The 24,549-nt window shown below is 43.7% G+C and overlaps 1 protein-coding gene across 10 annotated transcripts in view; it reads left to right on the top strand.

Annotated features, from left to right (window-relative positions):
* The window catches only part of LRRC7 (leucine rich repeat containing 7), a 185,278-nt gene that overhangs the window by 102,378 nt on the left and 58,351 nt on the right, over nt 1-24,549 (top strand). For all 10 annotated transcript variants that reach the window (XM_052666829.1, XM_052666830.1, XM_052666837.1 and 7 more), the window contains 5 exons: nt 10,244-10,446; nt 13,992-14,109; nt 14,930-15,008; nt 15,704-15,793; nt 18,387-18,443. In XM_052666829.1, the coding sequence (XP_052522789.1) occupies nt 10,244-10,446; nt 13,992-14,109; nt 14,930-15,008; nt 15,704-15,793; nt 18,387-18,443 (547 nt within the window). The remainder of the gene's footprint in view (nt 1-10,243; nt 10,447-13,991; nt 14,110-14,929; nt 15,009-15,703; nt 15,794-18,386; nt 18,444-24,549) is intronic.

Below are 24,549 nucleotides of genomic sequence, written 5' to 3'. Positions count from 1 at the left end.
AGTTCTAGAGCCCTCTGCTGATGGAAGCCCTCAGAAATGCAGGATTATCCCAATACCCTGCTTTGAACAGCCTGGGTTGTTATTCCCACGCGTTGGGGTGAAATACATTGCACACAAAGGTGGGTTCCCTCTGGCACTGCCCAGGAGGGGAGCCTGGAGGACTTGATTCCTCCCGAGCCTGGATTTCCTCCTGGCTGAAGATGGGGCAAGATGACAGCTTCTTTGTGCCAGCAGCTGTGCCTCCTGGCATAGTGCTAGCATGTGGGTTTGCCAGGATGTCAAAGTCAGCAGTGGCTGTGATGACGTTCTTCAAGAAAATTACCAAAAAATGGCTGAGTGCTATTGACTCATCTGTTGGAAGAGTAGAGAGAATAGACTCAAGCTGGAAATTGAATGAATAGTCTGTAGCTAACAGTCTATAGCTGCCTCTGAATATTCCAGCTTGGTTTCACAATGTTGTTGTGGTTACACAGGAACCTTTCGCAGCACAGCCTGCCCTACTGCCTGAAGTGACTGTGGTGGTTGTACTACAGGAGCATGGAACAAACCAGGCATCTTTGTTTTCCAGCATAACCCTAAATGCAGAATCGCAGAACCCTAGAACCACTGAGGTTGGAGAAGCCCTCCAAGCCCACCCCCCTGTGCCCACATCCCCACGGCTCTGGAACAACCCCAGGGCTGGGGACCCCAGTGCCTGATTGCTCTTTGTGGACTGGCCCTTTCCCCAGCTGTATGGCCAACCAGAATTTCCAGGTGGTCTGGTGCCTAAAATAGGAATCTGAGCTTTGTTGGCAGCATCTCAAGAGGGACTGTTTTAGGCTGAGAGGGATTCTGTTGCTCTGAGGGTCACTGTAGGGGAAGGGTTTCCCTTCGCATAACAGGAGAGATCAGTTTGGAGTGGCTGGGGGGCTTCTCTGAGCTCAGCTCAGGATGGTGGGGCAGCTGAGAGCTGCAAAACACTTAAACAACGAGTGCAGAAAACTACAACACGCATTTAAGTGTAAAAACCTGGCCTGTTGAAAGGGAGAATACACCACCCACCATCTTCCTTGGGGAAGTGAAAGCAAATAGTAAGTAAACACCAACAGGGAATGATTAATTCCATTTACTTGCGGTGGCCTTTCTTCAGCATTCTTTCTGTGTGCTCAATAACCTGTGAAATATCAGTAAATAAGTATGCACGTTTGCCATGGCGTAGTTAACTTCTTGCAGGAGCCCTGTACCTTTTTTGCATTGGCAGCTTTTCTTCTCTGCAACGCTTCTTGTTACGCCTCCCTTTAGTATCCTCACTTCTGTGTCCTTCCTCCCTGGGATTTGGACACTGCAAGGTTGGACAGAGTGCTCTGTGCAGATACATCCTGTGAATCCACCTCAAGGAGCCATAGATCTGCTGTTAAGTAACGCAGTCCTGCCTGAAACAAACAGCTTTTTTTAGAGTACAGATGTATTTTAAACTATGAAGGTGGACTAAGCGACCGCCCTGAGTTCTGCAGGTATTTAATTGAGGATATTTTTGTTCACCACGTCACAGCTCCAGGGTAATGCTGGGAGCAATTGATGCTGAGGGGAGAGGGCACAGTGCAGATTTAATTAGTTGATTCTGCCTAAAAATACTCAAGTGAGAACTGTGGCAGCTACTGTGCACTGGAAACCAGAAGAGATGTGGTTGGGTGTTTGTAGGCAGCGAGGTATTTAGGGAGACGAATGTCTGTGCGGATGGCACATTGTATTCTCGTACTCAAGTAACCGATTTTCATGGGTACTTGTGAGAATTAGGTTTTTTTGATTGCATTTGTGCTGTCATTTTGGCATGGCAGCTTTTGCGTTCTGGTAATCCGATTTGTGAACATACACGCAAGCATATTACAGCACAGATGTGCAGCATTACTGATTATGGTGAGACAAATGGGGAGCAATTAAGAAAATCTGAATCCGCGACTGCGAAGGAGGATAGAAGAATGACACTTGAACTGATGGGCAATGAAAGGTTTCATTTTCTTGGTGGCACAATTTAAGATGTGTAGAAAGAAGAGAGCAAGGAAGGGGGAGAGCATTTATTTGCAACGAGCAGTGGTAGAACGGTGTTTGGGAACCAGTTTATGTTTGTGCAGTTAAGTTGGAGAATTTGAACATTTATGTAGGAACTCCTAGAAAAGAGAATAACTGTGCAATAAAGGAAGTGTGATTGCTGGAAATGCTGGTTATGCACCTTAGGGTAGAGCTTATAGAGGGATCTGGGGCACTGGGAGGAGAAGCTGGGGGATGCAGGCCAGGATGGGTTCAGAGGTCAGACCTGTGCTTGAGATTTTGGAGGAAGAGGGAGCCAAGAACCATACTGAGATCAGAAGGGGAGAATGGGCATGTGAGAAGTTACTGCTGCTGGAAAAAAAAGGCTAAAGATCTAAATAAGCTTGGGGAACTGCTAATGTAAAATATAGAAAGTGTTTCTAGAAGAGAGAGCAGCAAGATGAGAGAAAAAAGCAGCATTTATGGCACTGAGTCACTTGGAAAGTGGAGGAGATGAACTGAGTGATGGTGAGGTGAAGTCCAAACACTGCCTGTACAAGGTGAGCGTGGTGGGGACCCAACCAGCCCTGCATGGGCTGCGGATGGCAAGAGTATGGATGGTGGTGCAAAAGCAGGTTTCATTGTGGTGCAGAGCTGGGCATGGTCCGTGTCCTCAAGGTCACAGGCTGCAGGTGAGACCAAACCTATGAGAATGTAAGGAACAGCAGGAGCATTCCTGGGCAGTGACAAGGGACAGAAGGTGGAGCTTCAGTGGTGGACAAAGTTGGTAGAACTCAGAAACGCGTCATAACATCCATTTGTGGCGTATGGAAAATCAACATAACCTCCTGTGTTGGGTGTCAGCAGTGTCTGCTGACCCGTGCTGGTACCTCCGTGTGCTGTGGGAGGAGCAGAGGCCCCTGCCCAGCACCCCTCTGTGTGGGTTCTCAGGTCAGCTTTCACTGTGAGCCAGAGCTGTCCCTGTTAATTAAAACTTTTTTCTCTAACTGCAGTTTGGAGTTGCAGGTTATTATCTCTGGAACTTTCATCCTGCAAGCTCAGCAAAACGCGTACAGTTTTCCTGCAGTAAGCTCCTGCTAAGCAGATTAATATGTCACGAATAATGCAGACGGATTGGGATGTAAACTGCTGGGAAGTCATTGGGTATTCTGTGCGATCCTTTCCTCCGTGAGGAAGAAAGCCAAACTTAATGAAAGTTATACAGCTCATATTTGAATAGTCATTTGTTTAGTTAATGTATTTAGCAGGTAAATTATGTTTTCTGTGCTGTTCCTTTGGATCGCAGTTCTGGCCTTCATATGGGCAGCAAAATTTATTACTCCATAAGGCAAGAAATAAAGCACAGTTCATAATAAATTTCACACCGGATCATCTTTAAGCTAAAGGATTGCTTCAGAATAAAGCTGAAGCACATCAAAGATCTCAGCTTAAAAGGAAATTTTCCAGGTTCAAGAAAGCACATTTTCTAAGGGCGGCTGGGTCTCATCTGAGTTTGTTGGGATTCTCTCCTCCATAAAGATCTGTGCTGTGGGCCGTCAAGCTGACTGCAACTTCTCGCAACTAAAAGCATAATTATTTATTTTCAACACTTGCTACTAATGTGCAATTACTGACGTTCTGTTGGTTCTTGTATAAAAACAAACAGAATAAAACTGGAGTTTTCCGTACAGTTACACAAAAACTGTTTTTCGGGGGAGCAGACTACAGGATAGGCTACAAAAACCAACTGTTTTTGCTTTTGCTGAACTGCCTGCTCATGATGTTATGGACAAAGTCTTGAGAGTGGGGATGTGCCCACAGGGCTGCCTGTGACAGGTGAGCGGTGTATGTAAGCACTGGAAGCCAGAAGAAGAAAGCACGGCTTGTGTGTGCAGATACAAACTTTCTGCAGTGCTTGAGGTATCCAACTTATTCACAGTGCTGTTATTATAAATGAAAAGTTGTACTGAAATTAAGGGGACTTGGAGTGCTTTGAAGTTCCGTAATTATTTCAATGAACCAGATTGAAAATGGACGCCATGTAAATCACCTACACAGAGCACTTAATTAAAGGAGAGGAGAGAAAATAGGAGTGGATGTTTGTTCAGTGTTAGGAGAATATTAGTAAGGAAAAGGTTTTTTGCCTGAAGGAAATATGAGGGTGGGTTCTTTTTCAGTTCCAACCGTATGCTCATCTTTGTTCCACTTCGTAGTCCCAGTAACAAATCCATTTCTGCAGAGAAACTGTCACGTGAAATTTTGACCTGTGGAAATGAATGGGAAATAGAATCATAGAATATCTGAAGTTGGAAGGGAGCCATAATGATCATTGAGTCCAACTCCAAATTCCCCAGCATCTCCCCGAGGTCAGCAAAGGAGTACAGTCTGCACCTCTGGCAGCTCTAGAATCACAAAGTACACTAAATGCTTCTAGTTGCTCTATGGGATTTAAAGGAGACGTGGTGCCACCATCAGCAAGGTGTGGTTTAAAAAAGAACGTGAGATCAGGCAAAGAAAGAGGAGCTGAGGGGCCCAATCTGCAGCCTGGTCATGAGATGAACTTAGAGATGGATCCCGCTGGGGAGCTGCTGGCTCTGCCTCTGCTGGGGGGGCCTGGGTGGGATGGCGCTGGGGGCTGCCATGGAGCCCTCTGGGTGTGTTGGCCCTATGGGAGCTCGAGGGGGTGGTGGAGGAGTTGTGTCTGTGAGTACTGAGGTTGGTATTATGGCTCGTTGCAAAGACCCAACATATTAGCATATTAATGTTGTTGATTATGCTGATAATAAGGGAAAGAAAAGGAACAAAAAATCATCACTTATCTGGGATGTATTACAAAATGCTCAGTGAAGCGAGCTGTCTGCAGCTTTGAATATAATTAATATTTTCTGAGCCCTCTGGCAAATGTTACCATTATAGCTGATTTCAGCCTTGTAATGCTCGCATTCACACTTCTGTCCTTTATTCTCGGGGTCTCTCAGCAAATCTTTGGCACTGGCACATCGATCAGACTGTGCAGTTTCTTGCAGGCTTTTCTGAATGAAGTGCCAGCCGTACAGGTAACCCCGAGGCTGATGCCATGTCACATAGCATGGGTCCTCCAGCACACATTGCCTGTTCTTTCTGTTTGGATTTGGGCTCAGACTGCACAGTGTGGGGCACTGAGCCTCCCTGGGTCAGGAATACATCACGGGATTACAGCAAAAACTTGATGGTAGTCAAATAAATTCATCATTAATCTGTATTGAGGAAAAAAACCAACAACTCAGAATCACAGAAACACCAAGGTTGGGAAAGATCTACAAGGTGATCCTCGTGTAGTAGGGGATAATTCTGGAGTTCTTTACATTTTGGCTGCCTCTTTTTTCTCATATCTCCTCAATGCTTTTGAAAACAATAATGAAAAGCTGTTTTAATTTGCAGAAGCAAACAACTGTATGTTCTTAATGGGGACTTCAAAGGCTTTCCTGTGCATGGGGCAGGGGCTCTGCAGCAGCAATTTGAAGCTGGTTTTAATAACTCCATATTGCTTCCCCAGTAAGTGAGAGCTTCCTAGTTTTCATTAACAGCATCAACAAAAAGTAAAACCCATTGAAGGTATCATTTTGCACCTTGTGCAGAAAAACCAGTTGGGTAAAATGTTCTCAGAGAGAGATGACTTTTTCTTCCCCATATTCTGAAGTAAATTTTGAGTTGTTTTCTGAGGGGCAAAAAGCCAACTGGCTCTGTGTGATGGTGTGTGCACCCAGTGCAGTGCAAAGGGCTCCCGAGGTGAACAACAACCTGTAGGTATTTGTCTTCTGAACAAACTGCTGCCTCTGCTCTTCTCAGACCTCACGTTGGTCAACTCACATTTTCCATCTTTAAGTCAAAGCTCTGTGGCCACGCAGCAATTTACTTCTGTCTTCTGGATAGGTGAGGAAAACTCCCATGATTATTGAGTAACAATATTAATGTTTTTATGGCACAAAAGATACATTAACTGGAAAGAGATTAGATTTTTATCCCAATTATTTTCGTAAAGCTACTGTTTTTCTTATTTTAGGGATTTGCTTTGAAAGAGAATAAACTGTAGATAATGATAATGTGATGTTTGCATGGAGCTGATAAGTAGCAGTTACGTTTGTGCCTCTTTCCAAGTTTCTTAAACCTAATTCAAGAGAGGATATGTATTTTTAAAAGCTTTTACGAAGGAGGTCATAACATTTTTGAGCTTTTGTGGGGAAAGTATTTGTTTTTCATTTTATTGTTCTGAAGAGTTGAGTAATTGTACATCACATTTTGGAGGCTGTGGATGCCCCATCCCTGCAGGCATCCAAGGCCAGGCTGGATGTGGCTCTGGGCAGCCTGGGCTGCTGGTTGGCGACCTGCGCACAGCAGGGGTTGGAACTGATGAGCGTTGTGCTCCTCTGCAACCCAGGCCATGCTGTGATTCTATGAAAGAAGTTGTTTGATTGTTAGTTACAAAGTCAAAGCATTTCCTTAATCAGAATTGCAGAGAAGCTCCCAAGACCTACATTTCTTCCCAGTGCTTTTGCATGTGAAAACGGCCACGTGCTCCTGGCACCTTGCAGAACAAACGTGTCATGGCTTCCCAGGTTGCTGTGAATTCTGTTGACAATTTAGTCCTCTTCCACTAAATTCAGTGAGACTGAGCAGACAGCCTCAGTGGCATTTCTTGATTTCTGAGTGTCACTGGGCTCTGTCGGAGCACGTGGTACTCGCTGTGTAGCACACAGCTTGCTCTCAGCAGTGACCTCTAATGCTCTGCTAAAGAGAAGCACGCTGCTTTCACTGCTTTCAGTGGGGGTGGGCAGTAGGCGTGGGTGCTCCGTCAGGAAGAAGACAGACCTTATTGCTTCGGGTGCCAACGATGTGCTGGAGCAGCAGTGGCACTCTGACAGCCCCAGGCTGGCAGCCCGTCGGCCCTCCTTGCCCTCTCGAGGAGCAGCCCTCTCCCTGTAAGTAACTCAGAACAGAAGGGAGGCTTCGTGAGAAATCTGAAGGAATAAAATGTAGGTAAGAAAAGTGTAATTACCAAAACTGGGATTAGTTCAGGGAAGGAATTAATAATACTCAAATTAATGAATGGTTTAATTACCATTAGTCCACAGGGCATGAAATTTTACTTCTTTCAATCATATCACAGGTCCTTTAATTCCTTACTGGTGCTTTCTGAATGGATTGCGAAGAACAGTATGAACCCCAGGGGATGTGTAGCAGGCTTTTCCAGCATGATTGCTCATTTCAGTTTTAATTACAGAGGGTAAATAGAGGAGCAGTCCACAGACACGTGCAAAACGCCCTCTCACTGAAAGATGTTCAGCTCCGTGCTCTCCCATGGCCGTGCTGCCAGAAGTGGAGCAAGGAGGTGTTTCTGTAGTGGTGTTACTGCACACTGATCCTCCCTAGCAGCACGCCTAAGTTCAGGGTCAAGTTCCTTCCTTACTGCTGCATTCATCTGTTCTTGAGTAGAGATGGCTGATCTACCCAAGCAGTGTTCTGTTTGTTTGTTTGTTTGTGTCTGAAGAGGGCAGATCCAAGTAATAACCAAATAATCTCAACAATTGACTTTAGTGATCTTGACAACTGTATCTTATCACTGCCTTTGGGGAAGACAGCGTAATTAAATTACTTTTGTTTATCCTTCCCAATTTTCCTTTCTAATTTTTAAAACCAATCTTTTATTGAATAAGAAATTATGGAGCATTTTATGGACTGTGACAATGGAAGAACTTTTGTACAAGCATCCCCCCTATCTTTAACAGTGCTTTTGCTGTTGTAATTGCTATTTTTAGTGCTGTTCTCTCACTGCTCTCTATTTGTACATTTTCTAGCTGTTCTGCTGTGATTGTTCTGGCTTTCTATTAAAATGGAATGTGAGGTTTGTTTTATGCATGTGCCTACAGTGGAGGAGAATAATGCAAAGCTAAGTGCTTTGTAATGCCTATGGGAAGGATGTTTTTCCGAGTAGTTTTTGAAGTACATGTCACTGCTCAATTGTTCATTACCTTCAAATGCCTTCAAAAGCTACAAATAATTTGATATTCCAAGGGCATCTATTTGTATTGTGTCATGCTCTGAAATATGCAGTTGCAAATGTTGCTTCCTCTGCTTGAATACAAAGCGGCAGTGCATCTTGGTAGCTGATTTCATTTTTCTTGTGAAAAGCTTATTCCATGAGCAGTGCTTTTACATCCATCAGCTGCTCTGATCTTGTGTTCTCACGTGAGCTCATGGGATGGTTTCTGGGAGGAAATACAGACTTCATGCGGCCAAATGGGCTGAGTGCATGGATTGTGCTGGGGAGTGAGAAGGCTTGGATCATGCAGGAATGGGCAAAGACTCAGCTGAGGTAGAACTGGGAAAAGGGGAAGCACAGGATTAGAAGTTAAATAAAAATCGAAGTTTCAGTTATAAATTAGTTTGAAAATGAATCTATTTCCATATCTCTGTCTTCTATTTTATGTAGACTTTGTTATGCAAGTGCTTTCGTTGCATTAGCTGCCTGTAATTAAGACAGCTTCAGTGTTAGATCTCCAACTTTGGCATCTGCTCAAACTAAATTACAAGACTACTTTTGTCTCTGTTTTAAGCTACCCTTAAGTCAGAGCCAGCCAATGGGCAGCTGGGGCACTGCCCCTGTGCTCCTCTCAGCATCTCGAGACCATGGCAACCAGCATTTGTTCTGACAGCATTTGTGTGTCTGTCTCCTTGGTATTGCTGAGTGCCAGTAGAACGTTTGAGTCTTGTTTACCTCCCGGATATCAATGATACAAACAGCACAAAAAGTTCTGGAGAGCTGTGCACAGGGCATTATCAGACCAAGGAAATCCTTTTTTCTTTCTTATGTTACTTTTCACACAAACAATGCCTGAAGCATCATGAATGATCTATATTCACTCGTAGGCAGATCCTCTCAGCTCCGCGTGGGGAGCCGCCCAAGAGGAAACTTGTTTCTCTTCAGTTACTGGGCTTCTTGTATTTGGGAAGCTTCTTTAAATGGGTGAGAAGACAAAGGAAAGCACGGATTGACACCAAATTCTACAGCTCATGCTATTTTTGGAAGATATTTTGCAGAACCTCACTCTCTCTCTCTCCACTGACATTTTGCATGAATGTATGGTTGCTTTTTCACTGTGAAAGAGGCTCCTGATGTGCTTTGCTTTACTTGGTCTAATTAAGTGCATTCTTTCCATAAATGTTATAAAACTTGGTAAGTGCTTTACAAAATAGGAGGCAAAGATTTTGTTCATGTTGGCTTTATGGTAATACATTTCAGAACAGCCTGATTTATCTATAACCTGGTTAGTATAACTTCACAATGTCGGTATCTCTTTGAGACATAGACTGCTTGACAGATATAAAATCTGCTTGCTGTTTGTTCATTTCAAAAGTAGTTGTTTAAAACATTCTTATCTTGCTAAAAAATATTAAAACAGACTTGTGTGAATTATCCCTCACATGAGGGAGAGGTGTGTGTGGGTGATGTGTGCAAGGAAGGTCAGCAGAACCAATGTCTGGTCTAGAAGTTGGGGAACAGGCAATGGGGAGATTTCCCAGTAGCTTATTCTGCTGCAGTACAACTAATGGGATTTCTGCTAAGTCCCTTATCTGAGTTCCCACAGCCTGAGATAACACAAGTGAAGCTGGAAGGACAGGTAAACAAACTGATGGCTTTCTGTTGTTTTCTTATCAGGTGGTTTATGCGTTCTTTTCTTCATTTGTGCGCTCAAAAAGACAATGAGGGCACCCAACAAAAACTGTGGAAAGCTGAAGAGGTTTGTTGGTTTCAGGGAAATCAGATGTGATGGATCTACATGTTTGCCAGGGAGAACTGGAGTCCAAGCGGCTGTGACTGGTTCACTTCACTGTCTCACAGCCCGAACCGAGCAGGGGGTGAAAGCATGGAGTGCACTTTAGCTGGAAAATGTGTTCCTTTCTACCTGCAGGATTTGTATAGCAGGTTTTCATTGTTTCAGAAAGCAGGAACGGAGGATGGCCTTGGTGTGTTTTGTTCTGTCACCACGTAGGGGAACAGACAGGACGCTGAGATTGCTTTTTGTGATCATTCTGGCAAGCAGTGCTTTGTTGCAGAGCAGGCTAAGATCTGGAGAATCAGATTACAATACCTGTCAGAAGAACATACATCTCGAATGGCCTGCTGTATTTGTAATGATTCTGAAGAAATAGGCCCAAACATGGATATTTTCAGAAAACTGTCTCGCATTTCTTTCAGTGCCCTGCTTGGAGATGACAACCAAAAGGAAGATTATTGGCCGCTTGGTGCCCTGCCGCTGTTTTCGCGGTGAGGAGGAGATCGTTTCCGTCCTGGATTACTCTCACTGCGGCCTGCAGCAGGTGCCAAAGGAGGTCTTCAACTTCGAGCGCACGTTAGAGGAGCTTTATCTGGATGCCAATCAAATCGAAGAGCTACCCAAGGTAACCTGTGCTCTGTGTGTGTTACAGTTGGCAAAGCCGTGTTCTTGAATGTGCGCTGAAGATGTGCTGCAACTCTGAAACGTGGCTTGCTCGTGGGCTGGTAAATGATAAATATGGCATGGTGCTTTGAGAGACTGCGAGTACACGGCCACGTGGGGCAGGAGGTCTTGCATTTGGATCATCAGTTGCACAAAAAACAAAGCAAAACAAAAAAAAACACCAAAAAACCCTTGGTAAGGATGAGCTGTTGATCCTTGTGGGAGAAAGGCTGGCGCTGGCTGGGTGACATTTGTACAGCCATAAATGAGGCCCTGAAACCAATTTCTGTAGTGATCCTTCCTGTGTAAAACTTCTTTTACAGATCCTTTTGTCTTCTGTTGATTAATATTTACTGTAAGAAATTAAAAGTTAGTGTAACTTGAATGTTCTGGAAACAAAAGAGGGCAAGGTAGTGGAAAAAAGCAATTAATAATAGGTGCTAGCTACATAATGAAGCATGAAGTAATGTAATCCGTCCCTTAATTGAATTTTTCTCAACAATAATGAAAGATGCTTACAAGTCTTTTAATTAAACATTGTTCCACTGTAATCCATTTTTCATCATCTCCCAATATGTTCCTGACTTACAAAACACAGAGACTTCTATTTCCCAATGTAGAAAACGTGCTTGTTTCATTACATGGAGTTCCCATATTCAGATATGAAGGCTCGTTGCTGAAGATTACTCACTCAATCAAGAAGCTATTTACAGATGATAAGGCAGGGTAGCTACAATCTTCAAGTGTCATGGAAAAAATGATATAGAGAACTGCCTTATCTCTCCTCCTAAAAAGGACAGCGGAGAACCGGAGATTTTTTTGTCCCCATGAATATGAAGGGGTTTGGGTGTAGATCATTTCACTATGAATGCAAGTACCTTCAGGACTGCATCTATTTTAATAAAAATATATGGTTAACTTTGTATATTTAAATGATGCTACTTTGCTACTTTTTTCAGTATGAAAAGTCACACTGAAAAAAAAGTATAGGTTTTAAATTAGCCACCAATTATTAATATATTTGTCTTTGGCCTCATGAAAGTAGGCATCACCATGGTATTTAGAGAAGTGGCAGTGCTGAGTACAAGGCAAATGTATCGGGACGTAATGTGAAGGCCGAGGGTAAAGGGTCCAAAATAATGAAAGTCAAATGAAGGTGACAGTGTCAGTCAGAGCTGAGGTGTGCACTGCACTGTGTTGTGGTATCATCTATTCATACATGGTATTTGTGAAATGAAACAGCAGATAAATACATACTTTGGGGCAATTTAAGTGAGTAGGGCTCCATTTTTGCACCTCTTGCTTCATTTCTTTGTCCATAAGTAATAATTTGAAGCAAATACAACGTACTGAAAAGGTCCTTATGATCAGCCTTGAGTGTGGGTAAATGCATCATGTAACACAGTCTTGGTCTTGCGCAGTTATGGGAAGAAAAATGGCAGCATTGGTTGGCTTTTTTAATACCATCTACACCTCTTTGTCCAAAGAGTTTATTAATCATTGCCGTAAGTGGAAACAGTCCAAATAATTTCTTCCTCTAATTTTCTGCTCCAAATAATTTTTGCCACGTGTCGAGCTCTGTCCTCTCCTTAAATTTAGCTGTAGGTGACATAAAGTCATTTCTCCTTAAAATGGCAATGTGTTTCCTCACACTAATTTGTATTACATGCTGCGAGCTCCTGTGAGCAGGACTTTCCTTCCTCTGGAGATGTGAAGCCCAATAATTGTTTCCAAAAAGAAATCTGTTTCGTCAGTGTTCTATTTTTATTATTGACCAATATTACGTACCGCAGTGACTCAGTGGTGCATTAAAGCTTACTGCCATCAGAACGCTTTTACCATATCTTACAGCCTCATGAAGAAAAGCACAGATGGAGATTCCGTTACATCCTTATGTACCAGTGTTACCTGTTTCTCTAGCAACCAATACACTTCTTAGCCTTACACAGATAAATCAAACTCATTCTGCCTGTTGTATTTTTGAACTTTGTGCAGCATATTTCTTTTTCTTTTCAGGATTTATGGTATAATTCTGCAATTCTTAGTCTCTATTTCCCCCTGACTTTAGACCAGACTTTTCCTTGCCTTTGCCCTCATTATCACGAGCTGCCACTGCAAATACGACCCTATTTGCATGAGTCAAGTGAATCAATGACATGAAAAAGAGAATTGATTTTGGTGTAGGTGGAATCCCTGCCAATCAGAAAAGCCCAGATGAGACGAAAACTCCTCCCAGTAACTGTCATCTATAAATAATAATAAACTAAGATCTGTTTTAACTTGTACTGGGAGACATTAATAAAGATAAATCTAATGCATTGGTAAAATGGGTATGAGGAGTTCTTAGTTATAGCCTACAGCATTTCATCGCCTCATGGGAAGTGGGGACATGCAGAATAATGCCTGTTGTTGTCCCTCACACCTTGGCACTGTCAGCACGAGTGGGAGGGAAGCAGAAGCGGTACGTGGGTGCAGGGTGATGGATGGCCTGTGAGAGCTGGAGGCTGCCACGATGGGGTGGCAGGGCTGCCGTGGGGCCTCTCCTCAGCCTCCTCTTCTCTGGGTTGAGCAAACCAAGGGGCCTCAGCTGCTCCCAGCACATCTTCCCCTCTAGACCTCTTCTTTGTAGCCTTCCTTCGGACACTCCTTAATAGTTCTGTGTCCTTTGTATGCTGTGGCACCCAAAACTGCACACAGTGCTCAAGGTGAGGCGGCTCAGCGTATTGCAGGGCAAGCTGGAAGCTCCATGCTTCCTTTGTCTTTTATGGTAATGCTTCAGTGCAACAGCTGGGAGAAGGTGCTGGGGTTGCATTTTGCAGCTCTAACAGCATGGAATGGTTTGGTTTGTATGCACGCCAAAGCTCTGCCAGGCCTCTGTGCTGCACATTGCTGTGGGCTGCAGCAGTGGGGCTGGAAATCACAAAAGCAAACAACCCTGGAGCGTGGTAGTCCCCTTACTTTTCAGTCCTGTCCAAAATGCTGTGCTTTAAGAAGAGGTCCTAAAAATGAACAAATGCATTCCTTGTGAGAGGAGCTGTGCAGAGCAAAACTGCCAACGCAAAGTGTTCTGAGGGGTGTTTCTCATTGAGAAGGCCCTTCAGGTCTGGTGCCAGGGCTGGTGGCTGCAGCTCAGGCTCAGCTTTGTGAGCAGGCATTATTCATGCCTCCCTCACGTGATCATCTCTTGGTCTTCTGAGAAGAGATTCACTTGAAGGAACAGCAGGTTTCGTTCTTTTTAAAGTGAGTATGCACTTTTAGCAGGGAGTTCCATGGTGTTTGGGCATTTCTGCCACTCACCAGCTGCTCTGGTCGTTCCTTTCATCCACATGTAAGCTGTGCCGATGTGCTGAGCTGTCTTTAAGAACAGCTTCCCAAATTCTGGCCTTTCAAAATACTTCTGCACTTTGAATTCTTCTGTAGTTTTGTAATATTTGTTGCTTCTATTTATAAAGATGATTCCAAACTGATTTTTCCTGAAACACTCTGAAGTATCTTTTTATGTTACAGCAACTGTTCAACTGCCAGGCGCTACGCAAGCTGAGCATACCAGACAATGACCTCTCCAGTCTGCCAACCACCATTGCTAGCTTAGTTAATCTCAGAGAACTTGATATCAGTAAAAATGGTAAGAGATCAAAAGGACAAGTATCTTACAGAATTGTGATGAGTAAACGAACAACAAGGAAGCTTAAATTCTAGCAACTATATTCTAGAAAACATACTCTTTTTTTTCTACATTGTGCTCTGTTTTCTTACCTGATGCTTTCAACAGGTGTGGGTGGATATCCACCTCACTTGCTTTTCTCCTAATGAAGTGAATAAATAAAACAGAGGCTTCTCTAGCATAATTCCCCATGATAAGTTGTGACCGATAAGCGTTACAAGCGGAGGAGCAGGGCCTGTTTTATTGCACTTATGAAGCATTCCCCTTTCCAAAGTGGCTCAGTACTTAGTGGTTGGCTCTTGTGGATCAGGTTTTTAATGTATTTAAGGATATAAGGCTGCAGATCAGCAGCTGCCAGGATTGATGTAGCCAGCAATGAATTTGCTGATGTGCATTTCCAAAATACTTATCTATGTGTGTAAAAAACTTTGCGTATCTGAACCTGTGTATTTGTTTTGAAAATTAGGCTTAGGCTCTCTTGAAAAAATTATCAGTGTAAGTCTAGAGATGGGCAAAGAAGAAAAGGGTGGGCATTTGGGAAAGAAACGAAAGGCACAAATATCGGTACAAATATCAGTACAAATTGTGTCACTCTAACTCTAGAATGCAGAATTTGTACTGCAGGCCACATTGCCTGTTGTGGTCTATTTATTTACTGCTAAAGTACTTTCTGGAGTGTAATACTGAAGTATGTTTATCACTGTTAGATCTGAACTCATTCAGGATCAAAACAGGTTGAACAGTTTTCACATGTGCATAACACTACTATCAATGTTTTCAGGAATTCAAGACTTCCCAGAGAATATTAAGTGCTGTAAATGCTTAACAATTATTGAAGCCAGTGTCAATCCAGTATCGAAGTGAGTATCAGGAGCCTTGTGTTTGTATTATTGTTAGTGCAGAGAATGTATGCAAAGTTAACTGAAATCTGGAGGCCCAATGTCAAGTTTATTTATGGAATTAACGAAAATTGTTTTTCAACTGTTTGAAATCCAAGATGGATGCATCTCTGCAGAGATGTCTGCTCTGGGTGGGAGCACGGCGTGTGTCCCTGTGATAAGGAATGTGTTGGTGCAGCCTGCAGGCTGGTAATGGATGTATTTGGGAGTAAGCTGTGCTGCATCTCCAGTGCCATAATCTCCAGGCTGGGACTTCAGAAATGCTTACTCCTGCCAAAAACCTGCAGTCACCGAATGTCTTTGTAATCCTGTGATATATGAAATAAAGTGAAGGAAGTGAAGGAATGAAACTTCAGTATCTCAGAGGGGAGGGGAAGGAGCAATATACCTTTGGCTTAAAAGCTTCAACTTGAAAGGGAGAAAAGGCCGACGCGACTGGGATGTGCCAGGGAGTTGAATTGCATGTGGTTATAGCACTGTGGAAAAGATGAGAGCAGTCAAAAATATCCATAAAAAGCTGCTCAGTAAATTCTTCTTGATAATTTGGGTAGAAAAAGAGGGTGAGAAAGAAAGTCATCTTTCTCTTTCTAAATATATATTGTTATTATTTCCATAGCAACTTCAGTGTGAGCATTAAGCTTTTAACTGTTTTTTAGGCTGCCAGATGGCTTCACACAACTTCTAAATTTGACCCAGCTCTATCTAAATGATGCCTTTTTGGAGTTTCTCCCAGCTAACTTTGGAAGGTAAGAATTAGTCATCAAAGCGCGTTGCTCTTTCATATGAACCCACTTCAGGTTTTAAAGGACCATTTAAAAACTGTAATTTATTTTTTTTTTAAACAGCAACAACAAAAAGTACAGATTTTTGTCTCTTCAGCCCTATTTTGATGAATTGTTACTGTTAGAGAGAATCTTATGTCAGCAAGAATTCTATGATGAAGTGAAGCACTTTGCTGGTTTAGGGAACAGGTGGACAGGAATAAGAATTGGAGAAAAGAGGCCTGTCTTAGTCAAATGTGTTATTAAGTTGTGGCAAGTGCAGAAAATGACAGTGTGGTGTAGTGTATGCTATTGAGGACTGAACAGAAAGAAAAACGTGTCGTGAGTCGGAAAGAAAGATAAGGAAGGGCTGAGTGTGGTGGAGCAACAAAAGCAAGAATAGAAAAGCAAGGAGAAGAGAGAAGGTTCAAAAGACAGCAGAGCAGAAAGGATGTTGTGTGGCAGTACAGATAAAGGCAGTAGAAGCTGAGCTAAAGCGTGTTACGTAAGCATGAGTCAAAGGCAGAAAACCAAAGACAATTTGATGTGGCCATTGAAGAATGCACCACAACATTCACATCTCTGCTGTGCTGCCAGCAGAAAGGTTGTGCAGCTCTTCTGCCTTCTGATTGCCCAGTGGGACTAATAGCTCAGAAGACAGAGGACTAAAGGAGGAAAAGGTGATGTTACAGAATTCACCCAGTATTCGTTTCTTTCCTGGTCTATCTAGCTACTTGTAAGTGCGTGTCACAGTTCCGTTGGGAATATCACCTCAGCACAGCAACACTGGTGTGGCATAACTGGTGTTGGAGGTGATGGTACTCAGGCACTGAGAAATAGGAAGTACAAATTTGTTGGCATTTGCTTGCTGAAACTGTCGCTGACCCTGAACTCTATGTGCTGTACTGCAGTAACTTTTAGAAAATGCCCAGTTGAGAAAAGGAGAACTTGTCATTGCTTGCTGTTGTTGAGTGTTTGGAATGTCAGAATAAATCTGAAGATTGCTTTTGCAGTTCAGAATTCAGACAGCATGTACAAGTGATAAGGAAAGACAAAGGCATGAAATACCCCTGCAGTTTATCAGATGTGTAGTTTTTCTGTCCATGGAACAATTATATTCATTATGCTCTTCTGAAGCTCTGCTTGCACTCATCTACTGATCTTTGGCTCTTAAGAACATCTCCAGCATTCTACATCTCTTAACAGAAAGCACTCACTTTTTTTTTTCAATCTACAAATGCAGATTTTATCTAGATGAAATGACATTGGTTCCAGCAGTGGTTGTTGTTCTGTCATTACTGTGCTGCTCCTGTCATCCCTTTGGTATCCTGCACTTACAAATCCTTGTCTTGTCTCCGAAGCTTCCAACATCAGCGTACAGGAATCGCACTGTTTATCACTGAGCACACGAGCTCTGTAGCTGTGACTCTTATTGCCCTGCTCCAGATTTTAGTGCTTGCTTTGTCTCTTCTGCTGCAGTCATGTTCAGTTAATCTGTTACAGTCTCATTTAGCCATCTGATCACAGTGGGGAATGGAGCCTACAGGAGCATCATGTAGACATCTTTGCACTTTTCACTTAGAGGTGTTGCTTTTAGTCCTGGCTGAAGTGCAAGTGTAGGATTTACAATGTTTTTTTTTTCCTTTTTTTTTTTTTTTTTGTAGGAAAAAGGGAAAGTCATGGGCTTCTAGAATAGCTGGGAAGTCTGAGATTCTGTGAAACAAAATGGATATTGCATTGGACAGAAGTATTCACAGCTTTGCTGTATGGCTTCAGCTTTTCTCACGGACACATGCTTACACTTAGGGCACTAATGGGCCTTCACTGTAGAGTAATATCAAAAGGCAATATTAGTGGAGTTGTTGGAACTCATCATAAAGTTCACCAATAAACTTTCTGAACGTTTAAGAACAGTGCTGTCCACCTAAAATCTTACACAGTGTGGCTCTGATGTAGCAGCTCTGTTTAGAAATAGCAGTTATGAGTGAGTGATGCAGAATCACCCCATTTCACATGGCCTGAGTAACGTTGCTGGTTAGAGTTGCAGTGCTGGGGAATGGTGAAGTGCTGCCGTATAGAGGTTCTAATTTGTGCCAGCACACATGTCCAACTTCTGCATAAAATACAGAAAATGAAATGGAGGTTTGTTCTGTAATGCTGGTCTGTTGATGTGGAGCTGCAGAATATAAGGCTACAAATGGAAGAGAGAATTGCAAACTGTGCAGCGGCTGCTTTTCATGTTTTCACAGATCCAGAAATATTTGAGAGAAATTAGCTTTTCCTTTGTCTGCCTTGTTGGAATTGTCAATAAAAGTAGTTTATCATTATTCGAGAAAACTGAGGTGTGTCAGAAGTTTTCAGATGAGTTTGGATAAGGACTTGAAAAGAAGATGGAGTAAATACAGAGCTATTTGGTTCTGAATGCATTGTATGTGAAGTTCAATCCCACAGTTGCTGGAGGTCTTGTTATTTTGTAGTACACAAACTCGCCTTACTGCAGTGAGCAGCTTCAAACCATTCCAGTGGGTTTCTGAACTGATTCATAAGATGCACTAATTATTTTCTCTTGTATTCCTAGACTTGTCAAATTGAGAATATTGGAGTTAAGGGAAAATCACTTGAAAACTCTACCAAAGTAAGTGACGACTATTTATGTAACGCTCTTTGACCTGGCATTTCCTGCAGTGCAAAATAATGTTACTGGTAGCATTTTGATGATGTTATTTCTGTTCAGATCTATTTTTTTTTTTCTCCTGTTCGCAGACAACGTAGCAAAGATTTTTAGCAAAAAGCAAATGTTGAATGGAAGATGGGTGCTTGTAAACTAACTGACCACAGCTCAGTACCCCGAATCTGTAGTGTAACATCCTGTAACATTCAAAGTATGAAATGTAAACAGAATTGGGAAACAAAATACGAAAAGCCGGGTCATTGATTCAGTGACAGTCTGTTCTCATGAAGAACTGCTGTGAGTCATTGGAAATGTGTGCAGTGTGACCTCATCAGAACAACCTCCCAGTAGGGTTTGTGAGGAAGCAAAGTGCGTTTGCTTGTTTATGATACTGTTTGGAAACTCGTGTCATCAGAATGTTGAGAAATGGCCATCTTACCATTTATTTCAAACAATGGTATTTATCTTGGTACTGCCATCATTTGACCAACATTTAAGTGGTATTTTGAAAATGAAGTGGTGAATGAGAGGTGAACATCTACACTTCCCATGCTGCATGCAGGGAGTTCCCCCGTGGAAAGCAAGGAATACACTTCTGAATTCCAACCAGCATTGTGTGCTTTCTACGCAAGGATCTGTGCCAATGAAAAAATACCCACGGCTCTGGGAATCAATCCAAATGGAGGCTGTACGTCCTCACTGTAGATGAGACTTACAGAGGTGATGGAAGACTCCACTTAGGACACTTCTAACACTGCATTGTGTGCTATTTAGCACTCTGCTTAGCAATCTCGCATTCACTAAAAGCTGATATGCAGGAATTTTCCCTATGTGGGACGTGATGCTTTCACTGCTCCGTTGGGTATTTCCCTAAAGGCCCAGAACGACCCTTTTCAGAGATAAGTCATGTTTTATGTTAAAGGATGTATTTCTGATACCAGTGGGAAACACTTATTTTGTGTGCAGACATCCTATTTTCTCTGCTCTGAATTCAGCGTGCATTTTTTGAGAAACAAAGCAGGCCCTTCAGTCCTCACTGATGTGCCAGGAGAGCAGGGCTGTGGCTTTGGGGTCATTCCTGTCTGCAGGCTGTGCGTGCACTGAGGCTTATGGCAGCGGGGCAGGAGCTGTGTCAGCCTTACTAAGAAGGCAAATCTCCTTTACTTCAGCAGCACAGGTGCCATCCCTGGTGTCCAGGTGCCACCCCTGCAGTGTCTGCAGGCCCCTCCTGGGTGCAGCAGCACTGAGCTGGCCGTGGCTGAGCTCAGCGACTTCCTGCTGATGGCTCTGGCAGGATGGAGGCTCTGAGTGCTGTAACCAAGGGAGACGTTCCTTGTGGGCGGTCGGTCTCATCTCTGCTGCAGCAGGAGGCTCTGCTGTGCTCTGCTGAGGCAGACTGGAAAGAAGGGCTTCTGCTTGTGCAAACGCTGCCCTTCAGAATGGTGGTAAGGAGGCACAGCTGTGGTATGAAATAGAGAGAGGGGAGAAAGAATCGCCCCGAGTGCAGTGCTGGTCTGTGTCCAACCTCAGTCAGGAAATGCATGCGGCCCTATAAGCCGGAGGGGTTTTACAGCCTGGTGTTGGGGCAGATGGGGCAGGTCTGCAGATGTGTACTGCAGAGCTTTCCTTCTTAACCTGCTGTTTGTTTGGTGCACTGTGAACAGGGGAGCCTACTGATGGTTGGTAGTTTGTTTGGTGCTTCTGCTGTGCGAAGAAAAGTGAAAACGAAGGTGAATGCCTCATTTTAATGTTGTGCTTCTGCTCTTAACTAGCCTGGAAGTGTTCCATCAGACCTTTGGAAGTAGCATCTGCTCAGTGCTGTTACCATGTCAAATGCAACTTAAATCACGTGCAATGAAAAGTTACCAAAAAGCAGACGTCAGTCTGTCCTCTGTGCTGTGCTGTCAGCTGTGTGTGCATGAAGACTTTCTAAGGGAAGCATTTAGCATCTTGGCATAAACAGCAATTAAATGTGCTTTGTGTTTACTGTAGCTCTATTTTTGCCACTCAGTCAACAAGTCAAGGTTGTTGTAAAACGTATCCATGGTAACCAAGTGCCAAGTGTCCAAATTTAGTTACAAAATCATCAAAGTAAATACTAATAACTGCTGGTTGGAAGGAAGCTCCCTCACCAGAGCAGGGATCTCCAAAGTGGTGTTCTTTAATTGTAGAATGGCCTGGGTTGCAGAGGAGCACAACGCTCATCAGTTCCAACCCCTGCTGTGTGCAGGTCACCAACCAGCAGCCCAGGCTGCCCAGAGCCACATCCAGCCTGGCCTTGAATGCCTGCAGGGATGGGGCATCCACAGCCTCCTTGGGCAGCCTGTGAACAGTGCCTCACCACCTTAATAGGCCTTGCATTACACAACAAGAGCTCTCCGTTGCCTGAGTTTGTCATAATTTTTCTGCATGTAAAACAAGTCCAAACATATCAGTGTATTCCCTGATACTTTGTGGTGGGAAATTGATGCAGTGCAGAGAGTTTTCTCTGGGACAGACGTAGCAAACATTGCAGTTCTGCTGTTGTGCTGGGTTGTGGTGGGCTGGAGGAGTGCCCTGATGTGCAGGAGTGCAATGCAGGGTGTTCCTGTTCTCCATCAGCAGTACTTTCTCTTCAGAAGACTTTGCTGCTACTTCTTAAATGCTGAAAATATTTGTATGTTGACTGTACAGCTCTTCACAAAACTGCTTTCTAAAAACAATTATTTCTTTTCTCTCTTACACGGTTATTAAACATATGTGCTTCCAAGAGCTTTAGGGCATTAGGAAATATCTGGAAATCTCTGGCTAATATTGCAAATATTTTGGAATATCTTATCAAAGCAGTAACTTTTGCAACAAAATCAGGAAACAATCTGGTTGGTTTTGTTTTTCCTTCAATTCCTGTTAAAATTTCTGGAGCATTTGCAAGCTTCTGACCGAGGTTCTGAGGTTTGAGCAATGTAACACCTCTGCAGGTGCTATCCATGGCCCAAAGACCCAACCAGGATAATTCGTATTATTCTGTTTGGTAGAGGTGATCTTTTCTTGCTGTAATGACATGTAATATCACTGTGTAATGGCTCAGGGCAATGCTTAATAGAGCACAGCTCCCAATAGCTCTGTAGCATTCTGCTCTGTAAATGCTACCCTGCTGAATATGTATGTGAAGCTGAAGGTGAGGCTTTCCAATTGCCACTGATGTTTTCAGGCATTTTGCACCCAAACTGAAGCAATTAAGTTCAGTGCAGAGATTTTGACTAGCTTCAGTGGGTTTTGAATGAGGCAATTTGTGCTTCAGTGTTTAATTATTCTGTGTTTGAGTTATTTCTCAGAGTGGAGGGCTGCAATTCCCAGCTTCTGTCCTGCAGGGTAGCACTGTACTCTAGCCTGAATGGAAAGACAAGGAAAGGCAGGAGGCTGTCAAGGGAGGAGAGAACCGTTGGTGTGCTGCTGTTGGTGATTTGGGTCCCACAGGTCCCCTCCCTTGCCCTCAGCCCTGCTTGTGGCAGTGATAACAGCTCCTGGAAAGGCCCAAATGGCTTTGTTTTGAAAACCTCCTGTAGGTCAGCATCCTTTTCTGAATCACTCACCAAGTCAGCAGCAGGAGCCTGGAGCTGTTGGCAGCTCCTCCCACTCATGTAAAAATCCTGTTTCTTCCAATTTATGCATGTGAAGACCCTCTCTCTTCACACAGGTGCTATGTTAAGAAGTCCCAGTGATGGACCTCCACACGAGCTTTTGGTAGACTTCACTGTCCAGATCTCTTGTACTCTTTTGATAGGCTCCAGGAGTTTGAGTCATCCTTTCTCATCACAAAAACGTTGCTGAATTCCCCTAATGTGTCATATTTCTTCGAGTATCCCTTCACGTTAGAAGAGCTTCTGTTAATTTGCCTGGTACAGATGGCAGTCACTGATACATGGTCTCCTCAGTGTGTCCTGCAATGATGCAGAAGTTATTGTGACATTGCTTACAGGCTTCCCATCACCCAGCACTGAGGTGCCATGTGTGATACATGCACGCTGTCTGAGCTTGTAACCCGAGTTCCATCAGCAGTTCTGCTCTGTTCCTTTTTTTTCCTTTCCTTTTCCTTTATTCTGATTTCTGCTTAAGACAAACCCTCCAGCTGACTCTGTGGGTGAGCACTGCAGCATGGGAGCTGGCCCAAACTCTGAATGCAAATTAATTTAGATTTTCTGCTGTGACCTTTCTTTCGGAGCGTTCCTTTTATATCCTTTCCATAGAGTCTGGCAGGTTTCCTGCTCCCGAGGTGCTTGAATAAAGATGTGTTATTACTTTTCATGCCTTTTTTCAAACATTTCTGAAGATGTTTTCTGTCCTTTTATAGCTAACCATTCTGCTCTGTTTTCCTTATTTGGATGTGTGTGCACAGTGGGATGGCACGTGGCAAATTTGCACCAAAGATAAATTGTCCTAAATGCGAATTGAGGAAGGTGGATGCACCGGAATGGATCATAGAACCAGAGAACCATTACAGTTGGAAAAGCACAGTGAGCTTCCATTGCTCCCAGCCCTCAGTGCCACAACCCCACAAACCCAGGAACACCCCCAGGGACAGTGACCTCCCCACCCCTCCACCCCTGGGCAGCTGTGCCAGCACCTGACTGCTCTCTTTAGGAAGAGAAATTTCTCCCAGTATCCAGTCTGAACCTTCCCTTCTGCAATGTGAGGCCTCATCCTAGAGATGCATCCTAGAGATGTGGGGAAGGTGGATACCCACTATGAGGAAGGTGGGTGCACGCAGTGAGCACCTCCACCTTTCCTTCCTGCTCCTCAGTGTGCATAGTCTGTGTGCTTGTCAGCTGTTCAGTGTTACCCAGGTAGGTGCTTTGTTCTGTGCAGTCCGTCTAGGGATTTTCAGCAGCTGTCAATGGATGTGGCAGCAGCTCTGGGTTCGATGCTATAAACACCTGTGAGTACATTTGCCCTTTTATCAATTGCATCTAGTGGAACAGAAAACACCCCACTTAATTTCTCTTGAATTTGCAATAAATAATACATTTAAGTTACTTGCACAACTCTGTTCTATGTTAGAGCATATATAGCTGCATATATACTCATATAAATACATGCACACACGTGCATATGTGACCATGAGTGGTTGGTGAGGGGATACAGCCTCAGCCCCGTCCCTGCAGGCTGTGTCTGTGGTGGCACTGAGGTGGAGATGCTGCTGTCCCCAACCTGACGCATAGCAGCACGGAGGAGGCTGTTGCTGGGAGGTAGCAGATTGTGAAGCATAGTTTTCTGCTTTAAAAGCACAGCAGTGAACCAGGAGTTAACAATTCTCCTGATTAGTGCTGTGCAGTGTGTGTTCCTGATGCGATGACTGTGCAATAGGTGCTCACAGTATTGTCTCAGCACTCCCACTTTGGTGCAGATACAGCTTTCACACCACTCTAACCTTTTATCCGTTTCCCACTCTTAATTGCATCTCCAGCCTGTGTGGCTTTGTCTCACCTGTACAAATTGAAGTGCTGTTTTCCTGTATGAATGCACAATGAGGCCTTTTGTACCTAGTGCTTAATTATCAGGCCAGCGGTGTCTGTGTTGGTGTTTGGAAACCATTTACCAAATAAATGTTGTGTTGGGATTGTGACCCCTGTGCTGCATTATGGGGCTGTCCTGCACGGAGGGCTCTGAGTGCAGACACTCCAGCTGAGCCCCTCGGTGGGCTGGCAGTGACTCCCAGCTGTGGGGTTAACCCAGCACCTCCAGTGCCCAGTACTCGATAATTTCCTTTGGACGTACAGTCCTGCTATGTGGGATATGTTGATAAATGCTGAGCACTTCTGTTTGCTAATGTGCATCGTTACACAAAGTACCTCTTCTTACCAATTGGTTGTTTGTAGGAAGTTATAGAAAATGATTTGAATGAAAATTCACAGTGCAGAAGTCATGGCTGTGCTGCCTACGCTGCAGGGAGCAACCTCAGTGTTAGGTGAGTCAGCCCTAAGTCGTGCAGCAGGAGCTGATCTGCACTGCTTGGAGCTGGACTGCTTCAGTGCTGATGGCAGTTTGAGGCCTGGTGCCTATTTTCTGGCTGTTTAGTTTCAATAAATGTTCC

Source organism: Tympanuchus pallidicinctus, unplaced genomic scaffold (assembly GCF_026119805.1).
Source record: "Tympanuchus pallidicinctus isolate F22 unplaced genomic scaffold, pur_lepc_1.0 scaffold7, whole genome shotgun sequence".
In the NCBI taxonomy this organism is placed as follows: Eukaryota; Metazoa; Chordata; class Aves; order Galliformes; family Phasianidae; genus Tympanuchus; species Tympanuchus pallidicinctus.
This window is presented reverse-complemented; position numbering and strand designations above follow the sequence as displayed.